This window comes from Camponotus floridanus, unplaced genomic scaffold (genome assembly GCF_003227725.1).
Source record: "Camponotus floridanus strain SB8 unplaced genomic scaffold, Cflo_v7.5 scaffold24, whole genome shotgun sequence".
Classification (NCBI taxonomy): Eukaryota; Metazoa; Arthropoda; class Insecta; order Hymenoptera; family Formicidae; genus Camponotus; species Camponotus floridanus.
The window spans coordinates 2,542,892-2,558,109 of NW_020229370.1; the positions used below are offsets into that span (position 1 = coordinate 2,542,892).

At 31.1% G+C, this 15,218-nt stretch overlaps 2 protein-coding genes across 4 annotated transcripts; both read right to left on the reverse strand.

Moving 5' to 3' along the window:
• Positions 1–1,386: 1,386 nt before the first annotated feature.
• LOC105257130 (mitochondrial uncoupling protein 2) lies at positions 1,387–10,299 on the reverse strand. Of its 3 annotated transcripts, none has more exons than XM_011267555.3 (6): positions 10,160–10,299; positions 6,326–6,788; positions 6,118–6,239; positions 4,169–4,278; positions 2,225–2,440; positions 1,387–2,067 (listed from the first exon to the last, which is right to left on the reverse strand). In XM_011267555.3, exons 2-6 carry the CDS (start codon positions 6,443–6,445, stop codon positions 1,682–1,684), a joined length of 954 nt encoding a protein of 317 aa, XP_011265857.1. In that variant the 5' UTR covers positions 6,446–6,788; positions 10,160–10,299; the 3' UTR covers positions 1,387–1,681. The 3 variants fall into 3 exon arrangements, with proteins under 3 accessions (XP_011265857.1, XP_019884890.1, XP_011265856.1); XM_020029331.2 differs by having other exon boundaries at positions 2,225–2,443; XM_011267554.3 differs by lacking the exon at positions 10,160–10,299 and adding an exon at positions 7,077–7,466 and having other exon boundaries at positions 2,225–2,443.
• Positions 10,300–13,470: 3,171 nt separating this feature from the next.
• Positions 13,471–14,985, reverse strand: LOC105257131. The gene is made up of 5 exons (XM_011267557.3): positions 14,730–14,985; positions 14,454–14,660; positions 14,225–14,354; positions 13,766–14,097; positions 13,471–13,668 (listed from the first exon to the last, which is right to left on the reverse strand). The coding sequence occupies exons 2-5, from the start codon at positions 14,649–14,651 to the stop codon at positions 13,567–13,569; spliced, it is 762 nt and encodes a 253-aa protein (XP_011265859.1). The 5' UTR covers positions 14,652–14,660; positions 14,730–14,985; the 3' UTR covers positions 13,471–13,566.
• Between the last annotated feature and the right edge of the window lie 233 nt (positions 14,986–15,218).

Consider the following 15,218-nt stretch of genomic DNA (forward strand, 5'->3'; position numbering starts at 1 on the left):
TATGATTAATAAATATATAAATATTATTAAATTGTGATTACCTGTAGGTTTATGAGACTTCGCTCTTTGATCCTCTTATCTGTAGTGAAATATGATTTACGATATCTTATATCTTAGGTTCTTGATGAGTCTTATATCAATATAGCATTAATTATAAATTTTATAGTGATACAAGAATAATCTGAACAGTAATTATATGCTGATAAAATTTAAACAAATAAATAAATTATTTTTCAATAATTTAGAAAATAATAACCTAATTTATATACCAAGATATCATTTTGTTTAATTATGCTGAATATAATATTGGAATAAATAGTTATCTTGTACCACATAATAGTGCAACTTTAAAGTAATTATAAATATAAATACAAAAAATAAATTGCTACATACTATTATCAATAAACTAATTTCAATAAAAACTCAAAATTTGATGGAATTTTGATAGGAGGGAGTTTTGATAGGATGGAATCAATTTTGACGGGAAAAATGAATTATTATCTGATTTTATATCTCTATATTGCAGAATTCATGATGATATCGCTTTCTCTATTCTACGCATTTGTTTAATTATTTCGCAAGCAAATTGCAAAATTCTTGGTATAAGAATACACCTTGTTAATTAAGCATAATCAGTCATGTGATACTTGTATAGTATACTTGTATATGTCATTTTAAAATCGAGCACGGTTGTCGTCATCGGAAGTCGGCGATACAATTGCAAATATATTACAAAACGACACTGTAGTATTATCGTCCTATAAAACTTGGCAATGAATATATTTAATTACAAATAATCTGAGTACGTAAAATTTGATAATAGCAGATTTTTAACGCCCAATTGCTCGCGGATTAAATTACTTAATAACAATATTTCGTCGATTAAACTACAATAAAAATTGTGCCCTGTATAATATTAATTGACTAAATCGAGATTATGTTATACAAGATTGCACGTTACGTTAATGAATCAACTAATTAAAGCAACGTTGAAAAAAAGATTTGTTTTAATTCATAATTGCAAATTTTCTGTGAGACTCTAGCTAAATTTAAGCAAAGATATCGGAATGAATTTTTATAACATTATTGTCTGTTTTATTAATGATGCTCATGTAATCATCATCTAAGCTATCTTACTGAAATGGCCTAATTGCCTTATTATAAGTATATAAAACTGACGTGTATAGCCAAACTTTGTGTAACAAATTACTAAGAAATCTCCACTGTCTCCACAAAATATTATATATACACTTGTGCATATTTAAATGAAATCCGCATCAATAAATGAAACATGAAATTATATAGTATTGCTATTGCTTTTATATTACTATTTTTAAAAATATAAATAATTTGTTTAAAATTTGATTAACAATCAATTAGAAAATTGAATAATAATTCAGTGATAATACGCAAATACATGTAAAATATGCAAAGAAAAAAGAAGCAGCGAGAATATGTTTCATCATCATCAGCTGGAATCGTATCTTATGATTAACACGTAGTACTTGCTGGCGGATTAAAAATTTCCGATTTATCTATGTTTAATTTGCACACGTTTCGTCTAAGTAAACGCTAATTCTCTACAGAAAATGTGAATTTCGATAAAGTAACACAATATTACAACAGAATCTTTACGTTGATTTTTCATCTCCCGAGGAATAGTCGGCGAACAAGAAGATCTTTACTCAATGCCATGCCACTTCTTCATTTGCAATTTCATTTGCTCGTATGTCACCCAGAGGACGATGTTCCAAGAAACCAGGCGCGAGAAACTCGGCACGAAACCCTTGTAAAATGCGGATGGGCCCTCCTGGGCGAAGGTCCTGATGGCGCAGTCCATCGCGCCCTTGTACTCGCCGGGGGCGCTGTTCATGTAACGCGTCTTCACCACGTCCACGGGACTCGCTGCCAAAGTGGTGCAAAGTCCTGCGGCCGTCGCGGCGGTCAAGTGACACGGTATCCCATCGCGGAGATAGCCGTTGACCAGGATGAGATCCTTGATGATATCGTAACAGACTATCTCCGCCACGTTCACGATAGCGTTCCGCGAGATGTTTGGCATAGTTCCTGACGCGTGATAAGATAGTCCAGTTATTTCAGCGATATAAAAAGATATTTTTAAAGGCTGTTTCAAGTAAAAGTCTCTACAGAGACGAAAACAAGAGGGAAACCTAACGGGAAATTGAGCGAAATTCTACAAAGTACGTGCAACAAGTTTTCTCACCTTTCCAAAGGCCTCTCGCGCCTTCCACGCTAGCGATATTCTTGTAAGCTTGCAGAGTGGAGCTATACCTCACCGATGATCGCCCATTATTTCCAGCTTGTAAACGGACCTTGACGACATCGGTCGGCTGAGCGAGCAGCACCGCTAAAGCGCCCGTCGTGATGCCTGCGGCGATTCGCACGCCAATGTTCAGAGATGTGCAGCTCCTATTATTACCTGCTGAAATATAAAAACGAACGATGAAGAGCTGTCATGATTCGATAGATAAAAAATTAATAACGATGCGGGAGAGGACGGACGCGGGTTGCGCGTCGGTCGCTTCTTATTTACTCATTAAATGTTCTTCAATTACTTATTACAAATTAATTTTTTTTTATTTTTTGCATAATAAATTTCTTAGAGTCGCTTTACCGTAATTACAAAAAATAAAATGTACTTATCGTCAAAATATAAGCTATCGCGTGGTGAACAAAATAAAATTCGTCGATGTAATAAAACACTAACCGTGGCAAATAAATTTTGTAAATACAAAAAAATATAAGATGCCAAGATTTTAAGCTCAACATTACAAATCCGAATTTTCTTTCACTTGTCGAAAAAATGATCTCGTCTGTGCATGCCTGATTTATATACAAAATGTATATAAATCATGGTGAGATTGTTATCAATCAGATAAAATATACAATTTACATTTTCAAAATAAATCATTGATAATTACATCCAGTTCAATTATATGTCACTTAAAATTGTATAAAAAATATGTAAAAATATATCTGATATTGAAGTATATGCACATACGAACGACCCGAACACACCGTAAACGACCCGTAGAATTTTGCGAGTTTATTTTAACACACGCCTTTAAAAATTATTAAAAATTATCGCAAAATATACAAACAATCGTCAAGAATATCGAAAAACCACTATAGAAAGTATAACGATTAAAAGATAAATATATCAAATCGAAAAAAAAAAATTAGGAAAAGTTTCAGCGATTCGTCAAAAAGACGAAGAGAAAGATTCTTAAATTATTAATTACTTTTTTAAACTATTACATCCAAACAAATGTACTACAGATTTTTCAAGACAAAATGCGATGGCATTTTGTTCGGACATCGTTTTGACGAATCGGAACTTTTTCCGAACGTAAATGAAACGAAATGAATAAATATGTAACGATTATCCAAATACAGAGAGTTTTTTTTACAAAAAATACTCGGAATCCCGTTTGAGAAATAAAGTATTTGCGCTTTTGTTAATCTTTTTAAACTTTTCCATATTCCCACTTTCTTACTGTTAACTCTTTCGTTCTATCTCCCTTGCTTGCCTCTCTCAGCCTCGCAAATGACAGAGACGAAGGAAGGACACACGTTTCGAACATCCCATCCGAGGCGATCCAATCCGCGCGTGGAACTTGCGAAAACTTTCGTCGATAAAACGAGCGCCGATATGATAATTTAACATTCATGAATATATGTCTTTGTTTTTATATCAGTGTTGAACGACAATATTTGAATTTGTTAATATTTTATTTTTAACATTAAAATCGCATTAATATCATTTAATATATAACATAAAATTTATTGTTTTTGAAAATATTTCTACAATTGTTATGTATCCGCAAACAAAAAGAAACATTATTCATATTATTTTTCTTTGGATACAAATATAATTGTTTTCGGCAAATATTTGATCAAATATAACTTTTATAACCACGACATTTTTTTATAATATCGTCCAATACTGTTATAAATGTATGCATTATATATATATAATAATGTATATGTATATGTATGTGTATATCATATTACTAATATGACGAAACGTGTGCTCTAATGTGTGCCTGTACGTGTGTAATATTATGCAAGTGAAATCCTACGCGCGGCTACTTTCGTATATCGTAGAAGATATATTATGAAAAAGTTAGGAGTTTATTGGATGTACCGTCGAAGATTCCAGCGTAGAGTGACTTCACGCTGTCGTAGAGGCCCAATCGTATGCTGGCGAAACACATCTGTCTCTGGAGTCCCGCGGACAGACCTCCGTACAGGCTCCTGTAACCACCCTCGCTCAAGCTCACCGCCCTCACAATTCACCTCAAACGCACATCCCCAGGGCATCTTTCTTTAAGACATTTCTCTCTCTCTCTCTCTTTTGCTCTCTGTTTCACTATGTCCTTTTTTTACATTGTCTTATATATATAAATATCGCGTATTTTTCTTTTATTCTCTCCCCTTTTTCCCTCTTTTTTCACCATCCGCGCGATTTTTTTTCTTCGCTTTTCTCTTATATAATTTTTCTACATATCGAATATCGCTTTAGTGTAAAATCAATATCATTTGTTGGAAAAGTGATTTGTAGATCGGAGACGCGTAAGAGAAAAGAGAAGCGGCCCGAGAGCCGAGAAATAAATGGGAAAGAGAGCACTATTGTCAGCTGATTATAAATTATGTTATCGCGAAATTCAAGACTCAATCGAGGAAGGTACCGGTCGTTAGAAAAGTAAGTCATTGCTAGATAAGGTACACAGTATAAAAGAAAAACTGAGAAAAAGGAGAGAAGCTGCGTGAGAACTTAAGAGAAACATACGATGTAAGAGGGATAAGTAGATTGTCTCTCCCAACTATCTTATTACGTTATCGAATGATAGAAAATTTCGCAATATTTCACGTGGCATATAAGAAAGTTTATGTGAAATATCACGTATTCGTTCGTTTTACATCCGGTATATCGCAACTCGAATTATCTTGCAAAAATTAATAAAGAATTTATAAATATCTCACGTAAAAAGGAGAAAGGCAGTAAAAATATAATTCGTCAATTTTTGCAAATAATCACGAGATATGAAAAAGAGACAATCCACGTGCGAAAAAGAAATAAAATAATCAAAATAATGAGACGGCAGGAGAAATCTCGATGGGAGTGTCATCGACAAGGCTTGTTTTGCTTATTTTGCTCTACATTGTTCAATTTTTCTCGCCGAATTAGTGATAAATTTTTGGTAGCTGATTGCATTTCTTCAATTATCTTATACAAATTCCTCTACAACATAGGTGAGCATCGGAAGCACTTGTCCATGGCATCTGATTGAAAGACAAAATTAAAAAAAAATATTTATCCAGAAATTAATTCTCTAGATTAATTTCTCATAATAAGCAGAAAGTATTGTTTACGCATGTGCCAGAAGTATCGAAAGACATTTCGATGGAAAGCACGAAATCGCGATCATTTTACATCGATCCTTTCTTTACTCATATGTGGAGTATGAGCTGTTGAATAATGATCGGTTACGTCAAGGCTTAAAGAAAGACACTCCACGTGGCAAACTTGCATCGTAAATATATAATGTTATCATTGCAATCACAAATCATACCAAAAAAAAATAAGAAAAAATGTAATGATGATAAATCGTTTTTGACATTTAAATCTACTTTAATATTTAATTCATCATTTGCAAAATCATCTTGAAATTTGATTCGACACACATTTAACATTAATTTCTAAATTAATATTTTCATGCATGCAATTTCGTGAAATTCTAGCATGTAAATTTTAATTTAATCATGTTAAATGACGAAAAAATTCATCAGCTCAATCTGGCACACGCCGAAACAAGAAGACTGATTAATAAGTCTGTGTATTACGAAATATCATATATCATCATTTCAGAGAGATTGATACTTGAATATGAAACGATTATCTAAACAGCTCTATGAGCAGTTTCTAATTAAATCGAATCATCGCTTAGGCAAAAACCCTATATAAATCCGAGTATAGATATATATATATGCGTATCGCGATATTTTATACAAACATTAATAAATTAAATGAATAATGTTTTACCTACCACCTCGCGTTCCTTAAACTATCATTAAGGATAATGAACAACGTACCTTGCGCCTTCGAATCTAACGATGTTCCCGATGGTCTGGAACAATCCCGGCTGGCTCGCTCTTACTGCAAAAACTGAACCTTCCGCCGATGCTAGCAATAGAGCTTGTCCTTCCCCCGCAATCTTGAAAAATCATGATATCGATCGTAAAAAGAGAGAAAGAAATCTTACGGAAAATGAACGATAGCGAGAATTATTTTACCGCTTACCTGCATTCTGACTTTGGCGGTGTCCAACGGAAAGGTAGCTAAATCGGCGATGCAGGCTGCCGTGCCAGCGGTAAGCAACTTGAAGCCAAGTGAAAAATCTTCCGACGTTCCTTGCTTCATGATGCGGTCGTTATTTTTTATCTCTCCCTTTTATTACCGCTGACGCGTGTAGCTGAAGGTGTTCGCGGTGTTGATTTTCTCCTCGCGCGACAAGAGTGCGATCCCTCGAGTTCGCTCGTCTTCCTCCAGCAAGGGATTTCCTTTTGTTCTCGAACGATTCTATGTACACTATATACAAGGTCCTACCAGAGGACGAAGAGAGGAACCTTCAGACGTTCATGAATCCAACGTGGTTTTAAAGGTGCGGTTCCCTGAAGTGATCGGGATAAGCGTGGAGTCCTCCCGATCGCGAGCACTCGTGTTTGATTTCTTGATTGTGAACTTCTTTATACATACTATTCTCCTGTGAACAAAACCGATGCGAGAGAAGGTACAGTACTCCGATACGAAAGTCAATCGGATCGATGCGATCGAACGCTGTAGCTGCTACTTTTATTTTACAGATTGGACTTCAACAACATAAAATGATTGATAAGCGCGAAAATATATTGCATCGAGAATAACAGATCGATTCGTTATCGAGAATCAACGTAAATTAATATTCACTTTTATGGATATTATAAGTTGTTTTCGACCGCAAGCGAAGTACACGCGACAAAAATTATCTAGATAAGAATTATTAAATTTATACCGTAATGTTAAACACGATCAATTGATTCGTTTCCGTTTATCACGGTATGTGTCTCACGATTTAGATTCGATAGATTTCTCAAAATTATAGAAGCGTACGTGATACCGCGTCGGAGGTATCTCTGTTTCTGCGTATACGAAAAATTTCCAGCACACCAAGTTCTCGAATACCGAAATAGAACACCGAGAATGAAAAGAGAATGTTGGTCGACTTGGTCGTCCGCCAACGGGAGAGAGTATTCATTTGTAGTGAACACTGTTTGCTATTTTTTTCGAATAAGTGTATGTTGTGGTTTATATCGGTCTTCAAGTGTTTGAATAAATATTGCGTAAGAGGCCGTAACAGTATTTGAATCATTGTTTACATAGAGAGAATCAGAACACTTATATACCTTACATATTTAATTAAAAATCATTACATAAATTAATGATAACTGTGAATAAATATAGACGAGTAGACTAAATAAATGAGATAGAGTGACGCCTCCAGAGTTCAAAGAACGCATCGAAACGCGATTCGCGAGCAGACTTTGCTCGATCGTCTTGTTTTGCGTATATCTAGTCATGCGACTGGTTTGTTATTGGATTTAAGTAATCAATTATGCAATCGTTGTATACATACAATCTGCCGCAATTGATCTAATAAAAGAAATTGTTATTCGGACTTCGAACTTTCGTCTTATTTTAAAGGCTAAATTCGAAATTGACTTCTGACGTTACTGGGCGTCAATAACGCTATCCCACTTCCTCGTTCGACTTTTATGTACATAATAAACTAACTTATCTAGTCGACTGCGACGTTGCTAAGATATCTACGAATTACTTGTTGTAATACGCAGTTTGAAATAATCATCGTATTTTTTATAATTTACTAATGCAAATACGATGCAAAGGTATAAGTGTCATCGTGCTAGAGCCACAGTACAAAGTCCACGTTTGAAATATTTGCTGTGTGACGAAATTTATGTCGCATCGATGCCGTGCCTCCGTCATTCGATGTTTGCGGAGTTTCATTCAAGTACGTTTCTTTTACAACGAATGATATGATTAAATTGTTGTGGAATTTTATGTAGTTTGAAGTAATAAAAAAAATTTGCTGAAATTTTTAAAATTGTTTTACATTTCAAAGTCATTCTTCTTTATCATAAATCTTAATTTTTACATAATTTCTTGCCTTATATTGCGAAAATAGAACAAATTAAAAATTGCAAAATATAAAAAGATAATTATATAAAATATAAAATATATTAATTATATAAAATTAAATAAAATATATAAATTATATATAATTATATAAAATATATAAAATATAAAAAGGTAAAGTAATTGTATGATTGTTATCCCTCTTTCAAAGAAATCAAGATAATTCTGGAAAATTTTGCAACTTTCTTGCGCACGAGAATACGTCGATGCAAAACAAAAGGTGCATATTGATTATTCCTGTCATTGTATGGCAGGAAAGTACAGAACATACACGTATCGAAAAAGATTTCCAAATATTATTATTTTCCAACGTAGCGATATTTCTGTTAATCTTGAAAAAAAATTTTAATATTATTCTTAATTCTCTTACATTTTCTCGAATTAGTTATATAAAATTGTGATTTATTGATACAAATTTCAACATGAATTATCAATAATATACCGATTTAATATAGATTATATATAGATGATTCGTAGCATGTGTGTCAAACTGCTTTTACCTTATTTTTCTCGAGGACTGTCGCAAAGAATCGAACCATTGAGAGTCGATGGTCACGCGAAATGACTTATGAGTCATATGCAATAAAGTGAAATAAAAACCGCAATTGAGCTGCACGCGAAAGTATTTGTTCCCGGTATTTGCCATTAATTTCTCAGTGTGGGTGTATGAAAAATCGATGTGACAAATTTTCAGTAATGATGCTCATACACATAATATACGTGATGTACCGTGAAACATGCTTAGCTTCGCCGACAAATCGACGCCGCTTCGTTTGTCGCAACGCGACTTGCATTTCGCGAAATTGCTTGCGATATTGCCAATTCGAGAATGTGTGTATACATATATATGTACGAATTAAACGAACGATGCCGGCTTGCGTGGGAAAAACTCTTCGAGTGCAACTGTACCGCACAACGCATGCTCGACGAGTCGACTTTCGCGTGTTATAATGTCGGTCAACGTTAGTTAAAATTATAATTAGTTGAAGAAATAATATATTACATACTTAATATCATAATATCTATTTCACGAGCCATTATTATGATCTAGAAGAAATGCATCTCTTCAAAAGAGAAATTTAAATTGAGATAAAAATTAATCTCGATGTTATTTTGAAAATATTATAAAAATATTTTTTGAAAACTTCTTATGGTTTTTTAATTGCGAGCAAGATCAATTGAAATGATGCTAATCACAAAATATTAATATTCCTTCAAATGTTGCAAAACAAATTATGTATCATATTTATAAAATTAATCATGGACTCTCTTTCCATTCATCATTGCATTTTTTCGTTTTATATTTGAAATATTCAACAAATACTTGCTATAAAACTATAAACTGAATTGTGTAAGAAATTATTTTCCAACAAAATGTATATACATCAAATGTATTAAATTTATAGTTTATAATCAGCTGTCGTGTCTCACGAGTTCGATATGAGTTTCGACACGACAAACATCATGAAACGTCATTTGCAATCCAAATGTCACCGGCCATTGATTTTTTGCCGAGTGGTCAAACCCCAACATGAAACAAAGGATATTTCACACGATATATATCGTTGATATTACATCTGTCTTTACACTATGATCGTCATGTCGTAATCAACCTTGAAAGCGCTATATATAATGTGAAAAATAATTAAGATATTGAAAAGATATAACAAATACATTTACATACATTTACATACATTTGATAAATATTAATATCTTTAAAGACACCAGAAACAAGAGAGAAAAGATTGTTTAGTTTTCAATGAGAAAAATAAAACATAAATAGAAATAGGTAAATAAATGGTACATGTCGATTTCGATTGCGTGATTTTAATAAAAATTGTAAAATTAAAAAAAAGAAAAGAAAAATCGCAGATCACTTACCAAGTGTACAGTGAGTGGGCAACAACACAACTGAAAGAAAATACGAGAAAGCAGCGTTTATACCGGCTTGCCGACCAATGGCGGAAGTTCAAAGTCGATACCGTCCAATGAGTAGTCGTTCATGGCGTCATCTTCCACCAAGGAACATCGGAGCTTACAGAAATCGATAAATTCTAGAAGCACAGTTGCAGTCATATGACTGGGTGGATATGCGCTCTTCGCGGGAATGAGCCCGCACCCCTTTACGAGGGCGTTCAGAGTATCGCATCATTGTGGAGCAACGCTTAAATGTGTGCAAGTTGAATCTTGAATCAGAACAAATAGTTGCAAAAAATTAGAAAGACAGATACTTTTCATTTATATCGTATTAAATTCATTTATACTGTGAATTTAATTCATTTATATTGTATTTTTATTAAGCTCGATTACCTCAGGTGCATCATTTATCTTGTTTATTGTATATATATTTTCTTAATCGAATTTGTTTGTGTTGAACACTGACATTTCGTGACGTCCAACTATTTGCACATTTCAAAGACTTCAATTCAGTGACATAATCTACTAATAACATTATTATACAAGTTCTTGTAATAACGCAATGTCAATTTTAAGAGATAATAAGATAAGATAATGCGAGAATATTTTCAATCAGAATTGCTTTGCTATTTTTGATCATTTTCTTATTTCTTATAAACACATGAATTCGCTTTGTCTTTTATTAAAGATAAAATGAATATTTCAAAAAATTTAAAGATATTTAAAATAAATTCATTATCACACACACATAAAATTAACTGATTAAATAATTTACAAAATATATGTTTATATATATATATATATATATATATATATAAACTATATATATATATATATATATATATATATATATATATATATATGTATGTATGACAGCGATAGAAGTCATATGATATTGTTTTCATTTAAAAACTGTTTATCTAATTCCATTGGTAAGATTACTTATTAATACACTTTATAATGGTTCTTGTACTTTGACTTTGCGATATCTCGCGGAATTTATTAACGTACTGCTATGTCAAAGTTATTCTGAAAAAGCAAAGAACGAAAAATGAAAATACGAAAAATATGAAAAATGAAAATAAATAATTTTCAAATTTCATTATGTTGTAATGCAATGATAAAGTAAAATGTTCATGTGTAATATATATACTACTCAGTCCATATTGACAGAATGTGCATAAATATGTTCTTTATAAATAAAGATGTATGACTATATATATATATATATATATATATATATATATATATATATCTGTGTGTATATAAAATATTATAAGATACTATAAAATATTACAACAAAATATATATCTATTACATTGTACATGAAATTTTTTTTGGAATTTTCAGGATAATTATTGCGAAACAGAACTCATGAATGAATTTGGCAGATTATCGTAGATCGCGGTATCTCTTTATGACTCTTCACGATTCAGGTGTCAATAAATGGCGATAATTATCACCACGTGGCCTTCGCCATGTGTTTAGCCATCGCGATGTATATCGCCACTGGAGCATTCAGTATAATCCAGCAGTTTTTGTCGATGATCAGCGTGTTCCTATTAAATTTACTGGGTAGAGCAATTTTGTTAGTTGGTCACGTAACATCAGAAGATATTCCCAGAAGACGTCGAACTGTTAGAGAAGGACGAGAATCGTATACAGATTCAGAGGAGGATCATCATGAGTGAAGCTCTTCTTGGAGTCGAAACATTCCTTTCAAACAAAATCTGTCATTGTAAAAACGAGTTGTTCAATCAAAAGACCTCTGTCTCTGTTGAATATGTATTATCATCTCGATCAGTGGTATTTAAACTAACATTATATAACTCAAATGTGTGTACATATCAATACGTGTTTATGGCACATTCTTTTTTATTTATCATTATAATATTACTTCTAACATCATAAATACCTCCTTCACATACAGATATTGATTATATGAAATATTACGCAAGAGAAATGGACCGAAAATATATATATTTGTATATCCATATTTCAAATACAAGAATATAAATTACATATTATAAGAGATGTATTTTTTCTAATATTCGTGCAAAAATTAAACTGTTAATACAGCAAGATATGCTAAATAAATTATATTGAATAAATGTAAAAATATAAAATTTTGATGTAATAATATAAAATATTGCAAAAATATTGCAAATAGCTATGGTTAGAACACACTGTAAAAAATTTATGATTAATATTGCAACTATATTTTTTGATAAAATATAGTTTATTCCTCTTTCTTGATTGATAATTTATATAAGTCAATCTAAGAATAATAATCCATTTGGTTTGTTTATGTACATTTTAGTTATGATGCTCTTCTTAAGGTAAATTTCATACTTGCAATTGTGCATAATTGTGCTAATTCATATTTTATATGATATTCTTCAAATATTAATGTTACTACTGAAACTTAGAATAAAAGATTATGAATTTCAGGTTTCAGATACACTAAATGATAGATTTAATCCTCTTCATTGTTTTTGGTTTACTTGGGTATTATTCATTAAAACAGAGTTGTATAAATGCTTAATATATTTTTAAAATGTAAATATATTAGTTTTTAATATAATGAACACTTTGATAATATAAAAATTTTAGTTACGAGATATAAATGGACGGAATAATACATGTCACAAATATATAATATATATATATATCGATAAATCTAATGCATTTTATATATGGACGGAATCATAATAATATATAAGTTCGAGATTATATATGCTAATAAATGTCATTGCTATAGCAAATAAAAATTTATATAACTTACATATTATGTTGATTAATCTGTTTCTTATAAAAATTTTAAAAAAGCAGTACAACTATAAAAAAAATTGCATATAACTCTTTTGAGTTCTTTGTGCAACTAATCTATATATACAAAATTGTTAATTATCATTGTTTACCTCAAATAATTATTTGATTATATATATAAAAGCAGAAAATATATATATATGAAAAGTAGTAGTTGAAAAAAGTATTTATTTGGAACTCTACCTTGTTTAGAATAGTTTAAGGAGAAAATATATATTTTGGAAAAAGTTTTCATTTTCCAAAATGTTTTCACCAAAATATATTTCAATTGTATTTAGGCTGTGTTCCAAAATTCACTGCCAGTACTGAAAATCTATAGTGTACGTCATGTAAACTATAGATTTTCATTAGTGGCAGTGAATTTTGGAACGCAGCCTTAATATATATAAAATGAAGTATTTTGTGTAACATTTTTCTTCTCTAATATAAAATTCTCTAGCATAAAATTCTCAAAAAAAGAAAAAAAACGTCCAAAAAAATACTATTTTTATCCACTATATATATAAAATTATTATGAATAAGTTTTATATATTATGTAAGATTTACTTAACAGGCAAAGTAGATACTACGCTATGAGGCGTTGTTGGTCGAGAACCAGCAATAGAATGTGTCGTTGATGCATTTAAAGATTGCATTGTACCAATCTGAAAAAGTAAAATTTCAAATAATTTAGCATCTCATAAGTTCTTTGTCACACTATAATTATAATGTAATATGATAAAGTAAATTTATATATCATACCCGCAAATGAGCAAGATCCTCTAATCTTGTTAAATCGGACAATTCAAGATATAAAGAATAGATGACAAGCCAACCATATGCAGAAATGCAGATAAATATTATCCATAGAAGACACATTATGATATTATAGGCAAATATCATATCATTTACAATGCTAAAAAATATAAAAGCAAATAGTCTGAAAAGAGTGAATATGGCAAAACTATACAGCCATGGTACTATTTTCTTTTCATATTCTTTCCGTAAAGCTGTGATCAACATCAAGGAAGTTACAAAGACAACTATTCCACCCAACATGGAGAACAATGCAAATACAATTAATGCATTACGAACTGGAAAAAAAACAAATCAATATTTTTATTGCACATTTCCATCAGTTGTTTAAACAACTTTTAAAATTATTTCTTCTTATACGTATATAAAGCATCAAGTATATTTAAAGTTAAAAATTATGCTTACCATGTTGATTGCCTACATAAACAAATTCATATGATATGATGTAATATCCATAATGCGTAGAACCAGGTGCAGCTTGTGACAGACAGTAGATATCAAAAATAGCTGTACACACTGTGAAAAAGGCCAGACACTAAAAAAAAAAAAACATTTATTTTGTATTATTTAATCTATAATTTATTTCGTATTATTTAAACAATTTCTAAAGTAAAAATAGCTTTGCTAAACATACCAATGAAAATATAGCAGTAAACATAGCACCCCTTTGAATATCGAATATAAAAGCATGTGTCAGTTTTGTTTTCTGATACCATGGAATTTTTACGCTGCGAGCAGATCTTGACGATCTAAGATTTGCACTGCTGCGAGTAGTTACATGAGAATATACAGATGGTGTTCCCATACTGGGAGATTTCTTTCCATAATGCATCTTGATTTACTTAAACGAAATAAAAAAACAATTAAGTATCAAACAATGTAAGATATTAATTTAATTATTTATACTTACAAGTTGTAGAGATATTTAATATGATGTATGTGTTTTCTTATAAATTGCAATGTGTATTATCACAATGATACGTATTCAATGATATATAATTCTTCTGGAATACATACATGTGCACACACACATCATATAAACAGAATAGCAAAATTGTAAATATTCTTTAATATTTTGCTAATGTTCAGGTTAAATTCTACATAAATACATATATTATTTCATCAATGATTATACTACGTCAATAAATGCAACAACAACAATAATATAAAACAGTGATATAAATTTAATAGAAAAAATTTATATATAATATATTCGCAGTAAAATTTTTATCAGAGATTTACGATTTTCATATTAATATTGCAAGAGACGCTTTTACAAATTATATGCACATATTTTCATATACAAATATGTATTCACTTATTGAACTTGCAAACTCGATGTATATGCAAAAACTTTCGCGTGAAATCATACACACAATGGACACGCCTTGTCAAATAT

What these genes read in the sequence shown, in the direction of transcription:
- LOC105257130 (XM_020029331.2), bottom strand. Translation starts at nt 6,445, where the DNA reads ATGAAGCAAGGAACGTCGGAAGATTTTTCACTTGGCTTCAAGTTGCTT. An exon ending in CCGCCAAAGTCAGAATGCAG is followed by an intron (nt 6,240 to 6,325) that starts GTAAGCGGTAAA and finishes TGATTTTTCAAG; the next exon opens with ATTGCGGGGGAAGGACAAGC. An exon ending in GTTAGATTCGAAGGCGCAAG is followed by an intron (nt 4,279 to 6,117) that starts GTACGTTGTTCA and finishes GGGTGGTTACAG; the next exon opens with GAGCCTGTACGGAGGTCTGT.
- LOC105257131 (XM_011267557.3), bottom strand. Translation starts at nt 14,651, where the DNA reads ATGCATTATGGAAAGAAATCTCCCAGTATGGGAACACCATCTGTATAT. An exon ending in TTATGTAGGCAATCAACATG is followed by an intron (nt 14,098 to 14,224) that starts GTAAGCATAATT and finishes TTTTTTTTCCAG; the next exon opens with TTCGTAATGCATTAATTGTA. An exon ending in AGGATCTTGCTCATTTGCGG is followed by an intron (nt 13,669 to 13,765) that starts GTATGATATATA and finishes TTACTTTTTCAG; the next exon opens with ATTGGTACAATGCAATCTTT.